The 6,080-nt window shown below is 35.9% G+C and overlaps 1 protein-coding gene across 1 annotated transcript in view; it reads right to left on the reverse strand.

Annotated features, from left to right (window-relative positions):
- LOC108693220 (S-phase kinase-associated protein 2) overlaps positions 1–1,623 on the reverse strand; it is a 3,302-nt gene extending 1,679 nt beyond the window's left edge. The window contains exons 1-2 of the mRNA XM_018202044.1: positions 1,423–1,623; positions 13–333 (exon numbers count right to left, since the gene is read on the reverse strand). Coding sequence (XP_018057533.1) covers positions 13–333; positions 1,423–1,517 — 416 coding nt within the window. The 5' untranslated portion in view covers positions 1,518–1,623. The remainder of the gene's footprint in view (positions 1–12; positions 334–1,422) is intronic.
- Positions 1,624–6,080: the final 4,457 nt, after the last annotated feature.

The following is a 6,080-nucleotide window of genomic DNA, read 5'->3' on the forward strand; positions in this document are numbered from 1 at the left end:
TTTGTTACAAACCTGTCTGAAATCGCAATTTCCAAACTAGAACTTGTATAAACCTCTTCTTGATATCCGAAGATATCAGAATCATCTATTACTGATCTATTATTACTAGCTAAATTCTCCGCTAAGATCGTACACTCTTCGGATTGTAGTCTTTTTGTATTTTCACAATTGGTTACTCCATCTTCCAACATGCTAACGCCCATATCTTCTAGGATTTCAGGTTCAATGAGACTGGCATCTCCAGAATACGGCCATTTTGTACTATTTTCAGAGTGATTGTTGAGAGTATTGTTTAAATTGTTATTACAGCCATTGTCCAAACGTAATCGTTTACTGTGAACATATATATGGAGAACTCTTTTATTACAAAAACAACTTAAATACAAACCTACCAATTCAATTGTAAAGGAACAAATTTTATATAAACCTGTTCCACCAGGGTGATGATGAAGAAGATGGATCTTTATTCATTATATGTGAACAGATACAGAAGCTCTTATTCTCCAAATTGAAATGATATCAAGTTCTTACAATGAACTGTTATAAAACCAGGCAAATACTGTAGGAAAGGATTAGTATTTGAATTACACATACAAGGTATATTAGATATTATAAAGATCACAATGCAAAATACTAGTAATGTTACATACAAATCGCAAAAAGAATAAATTTGTCTTCTTAAATAAAACTAAAGACATTTGTATGTAACAGCAAAGAGAAAATTAAGAGACTCATTTATATGATCATGTATATAAAAAAAGCAAAAGAATATTATTTGAACCAATCCTTACCAAAGGTCTACCAAAAAAAAATATACATAGTTTTGCTGTTATTTACTATTTTACTTGTTAAGAACACATATTTACTCCATAAATCTCACAAGTGATACAAATGCGAAGTTCAATCTTACATCTGACAAAATCACGAAGATAATTCATTAGGATTATAATCGAAGTTTCCCGAATCCGAAACTCTCCTAAAATACGAACACTGAAATTTGTTTGCGAAAATACAGGAAGAAACTTACGACCGACAGCTAAAAACGTGGCGATTTCTCGACAGCGAAATCTCGACTATGGATCGCAGTACATTCAAGCGTTCACTGTGAGATACAACAAAGTTAGGACAGTCGATCGTAGGATACTTTAAATGCTATTCAATACTATTCAGAACGTTCCTTACAACCAGGAAAAGACAACAAAACGCCCCGACTGTATCTTGACTGTATCTGTAACCTTACTTACGAAAGGGCGAGCGAAAGAGCGCGCGCGGGTGTACAGTGTACACCTGCTGTCCTGTTTCCTCTCCCCCTCCCCTCTCCGCTCCCAAGAAAGCACAGGCAACAGGTAAAAAAGTTGGAGTAGGTATGAGGTCGAGCTAACAGATAACTAAAAGCGATGTGATAAGGATATAAAGCCTAACCTTTCGGGCAAGGAGGACTCCTGGGATCTCGATGGACGGGACTTCTCCGATTTTTCGTGTGGTCGTGCGTGCTCGATCACAATGCCGGAACTCATCCTTAACGAAAACCGCCGCGAGCCAGCCTGAGTATCCTTCCAAATCTCCGCAAGATATCAAAATCCACTCGCTGAGATGCGCTCCGTATATACTGGTATATACTGGCAAAACAAATCGCTCCGTAGCGATCTGTCCCGCGCGCGCGTGATTATCCCGCCGAGCCGGCTCGATGAGACGACCGCAGATTGGCCGGCCGTCAAAAAGCGGGAACGCGGCGAGATATCGAAACGGCAGGAACGCGCGCCGCGCATGCGCAATGCGCGACAGCAGCGCCGTGCACCGCGCATTTTGATTTCGCGCCTTTTCCACGTTCGACTTTGCTACGAGCATGACCGCGTCATCGCGTGGTTTCGCGTTAGTGGCGTTCTCATTTTCGTGCATGTCAAATTTGGTTTCATCAATATGCATACTTAGTCAAAAAGATAAATAAAAACATGAGACATGAAATAGCAGATAAATTGCGCCATTCTAAATAATAATGTGGTCAACAAAGATGAGAGAGAGGGAAGACGGCTAAAGACTGAAATTTCAGTTTCAGCTGAAATTAAGAGAAAATTTTGAGAATAATTTTGATGTGATTTGATTTCTTGAAAAATTGAGAATGCAATATTATTATATTATTATAGTTAGATATTTTAATGAAATCCTATTTTTTTAAAGAGTACATAAATTTGTCATGATTTCTGAAAATTATACGATCTCTGTCAATTTAATCCAAAAGTGTCAATTTCGATTCCGGCAGAAAAATATGTGACTCCATTTTAGTTTCTTTCTCTTTTGTTTTCGGTTTCGTTTTTGGCCGAAATTGAATGAAAACCGAATATTCGTTTTCGATTTCGATTGGAGGTCAAAAGGTCGGCGGTTTCGATTAGACTCTAAAGACAGTTGATTTCCTTCTTTCTAATTTATTATGATTGATTAAATAGAAAGAGATTGAAATTGATCGTCTTCGCGTTCTATTTCTCTCATTTTTGTTGATTCAATTTTGCACAAATGGCGCAGTCATCACGAGGATATTTAAATTTCCACCCAAATATCATCCAGATATCAGTCTATCTTTATTATTTATCGAATATTAAATAAAAATATTATCCGGTTCAGCTAAATTTTATCCCTTATAATCCATTTTTACCAATCAACTCTCAATATCTAAACACGAATGTATATTTTTTATCTTTTTTAAAACTTAAAAAAAAGTAAATCGAGATTTATGTTAATTTAATTGCTAAAAATGGATGCTGAGCATTTAAACCAACTGAGACTTTAATATCCTGATTTATAATAGATATGATAGACCTTTAAACTTTTTAACGTGAATTTGCTTTAAACTGTATTTTAATTTTATAGTTACCCAAGCAGAGCAACAAATCAATAATTATAATATCAAAATGATGTCAAAATGTTTCCAAAATTATCATTAAAAATCATTTTTTAATCATTTCCGATTCATTTTAACGTCATTTATCGTAATTTGTTGTTCTGCTTGGGTAGCATCTTTAAATGGAAACATTACTGCTCGCTACAAAAGATGATTTGTCAAACATGTGAATTTGTTTGATAAAAAGCAACAAATTTGACAATTTTTTGCAAGCCCTTTGCGTTTCATAGCAAAATTATTTTTCTTCGTATCCCGTACAGCACAGAAGCAATATTGCTGTAAATTGCAATGTAACATTGTAGAGATATTACAGAAATATAAATTAACAATATGTCTGCAAAATGTCAGTATACCTAGTATAATATTCCAGGAACATTGCAAAACTATAATTTTTTAATTGTTGCAATAACGATAATATAAAAATATAGTTTTTTACAATATTTATGTAGTACAGGTTTTCTTTTAGTTTAACAACCATTTTATGATATATTAGGTGTACAACTTTGCTTCCGCCGTTTTCCTATAGATGGCTTTAGCGGTAAGTGGTCGAAATAAATAGATCATAGATGTCATACAATAAACTTGGGCATCTGTCAACATAACCTCATAGAAACATTAGTCGATTTGTGTCTGCATCATAAAGTTATTCTCGATTGAAAATGTCAGTTTACGAGCCAAATTCTCGTCATTTGCGAGAGGTTTTAATTTTTTGCTTCAATATGAAGAAATCTGCGGCTGAGACTTATCGAATGCTCTCAAATACTTATGGTGAGGCCGCTATTAGTGAAAGAACGTGTCGTGAGTTTCAACGCTTCAAGAACGGTGATTTTGACGTCCAAAGTCATGCTCTGTATTTGGTGGGACCAGCTCGGCGTAGTGTATTATGAACTGTTAAAACCGACTGAAACAATCACAGGCGATCGGTATCGAACGCAATTGATGCGTTTGAGCCGAGCATTGAAAGACAAATGGCCGCAATACAACGAGAGACACGATAAAGTGATTTTGCAGCATGACAATGCTCGACCCCATGTTGCGAAAGTGATCAAGACATACTTCGAAACGTTGAAATGAGAAGTCCTATCCTACCCGTCGTATTCTCCAGACGTTGTTCCCTCTGACTATCACTTGTTTCGATCAATGGCACACGGCCTGGCTGACCAGCACTTCCGGTCTTATGAAGAAGAAAAAATTGGATCGATTCGTGGATAGCCTCAAAAGATGACCAGTTTTTTCGACGCGGGATTCGTACGCTACCCGAAAGATGGGAGAAAGTAGTGGCCAGCGATGGACAATATTTTGAATCATAAATGTATAACCAGTTTTTTACAATAAAGCCTCGAATTTCGGAAAAAAACGGCGGAAGCAAAGTTGTACACCTAATAATAATTAATATAATTCATTTTTATATTTAAATACAAAATTTATTAATCTATTATTTGACGGCCATTTCGTTAGCTAAGTTTTAAATTTATTTATTTTAAAAATAAAATCAAAAGATTGTATAATATCGATTATATAATATTGATTAGGATACAATCAACGCATTATTATCGGATAAGACGATAAGCAATTAAGCTGTTGAAAATAATTTATCGAAATATTAATTATGTGATTAATAATGTGAACGCAAGAATAAACTAGCAACCGAATTTTACGAGAGCAAGTCAATAAGTTTTTAGAAAAACATAGTAAAACACATTTTTTTTTATCGATTCATTTTTATTTTTCAACATAATCTGCTTTCAGCTCGATACACTTGATCCAACTTTCGATTCTCCAACTTTTTCAAGCCGAATGATATGATTTGTCCAATCCTTCAAAATAAGTCTCTGTTTCGGCGATGAGCTATTCTCTAGTGGTGAATCTGTTTCCTCCGAACCATTCCTTCAGGTTTGGAAACAGAAAATAGTCGTAGGGGGCTAAATCTGGCGAATATGCTGGATGGGGAAGCAATTCGTCGTGGAATTCATTGAATTCGGCTATCGGTGCCGGGCACGTGGGAACCCGTGCATTGTCTTGATGGAAGAGCTCTTTCTTCTTTGCCAAATGGGGACGTTTTTTTCTTTAAAATATTGTTGAAACGGTCCAATAAAGCTGCGTAGTAATCGCCATTGATTGTTTGCTTCGACGGAAGATAATTGATATGAATTATATCAAGTGCATCCCAAAATACTTATGGCCATCCTCTTTCCATCCGACTTTACGGTCTTCACCTTCTTCGGAGCTGGTTCAACCAGACCCGACGAAGTCCATTATTTTGACTGTTCCTTCGTCTCGAGTGTGAATGGATCTATGTTTCGTCCACGTAATGAATCGACGCAGAAATTCATCTGGATTACGTTGGAACATTTCCAAACATTGTTTTGAAATCACACGGTCGCGTTTATGATCCACAGTGAGCAAACGCGGCACCCATCTTGCCGATAGCTTTTTCATATTCAATTGTTCGTGCAAAATTGAAATCACTGTCATGTGATATGCCTGAGGCTTCAGCAAGCTCGCGCATTTTCACTCGTCGATCAATCAAAACAATATCGTGGACTTTATCGATAATTTCTGGCACAGCCTCAATTGAACGTCCCGAACGAGATACATCACATGTGGATGTATGACCACGTTTAAATTCATTCATCCAATTGTACAGTCGCAAACGCTGGTGCAGATGTGTTGAACATTATCCAACTCGGCTTTGATTTCTTTCGGCGTTTCATATGTAAATCTTTCATATGTAGATGTTTGATCTCTGATTTGACAAAATTTGTTTTTTTTCCATTTTGCAAAAAATACAAAAGTTGTTCGCTTTAATCGTCTACAGAAATGAAACTACGCAATGAATTCCGCTCAAAATTTGACAGTAATCAGCTGAGAGGTGTTACTTGTCAAAAAGTAATGTGACATGACACTGCGAGTGTCCTGTCACATTACTTTTTGACAAGTAGCATCTCTCCTGTATCTCTGACAGATTTTCTAAGAATTTATTGACTTGCCCTCGTATTGATTCATACTGTCATTTTTTAATCGATTTCAATTGACTCATAGTGGCTTCGAATTTAAAAAAATCACTGCGATTAACTTAATCCATAATTAACTTATCAAGTAACTGTATTATTATGTTAATGTGGATATTTGTAGTTTGTTTTTATAGTTTGTTAATATTTGTAGTTTGTTCGGGATAAACACA

Source organism: Atta colombica, unplaced genomic scaffold (genome assembly GCF_001594045.1).
Source record: "Atta colombica isolate Treedump-2 unplaced genomic scaffold, Acol1.0 scaffold89, whole genome shotgun sequence".
NCBI classification, from domain to species: Eukaryota; Metazoa; Arthropoda; class Insecta; order Hymenoptera; family Formicidae; genus Atta; species Atta colombica.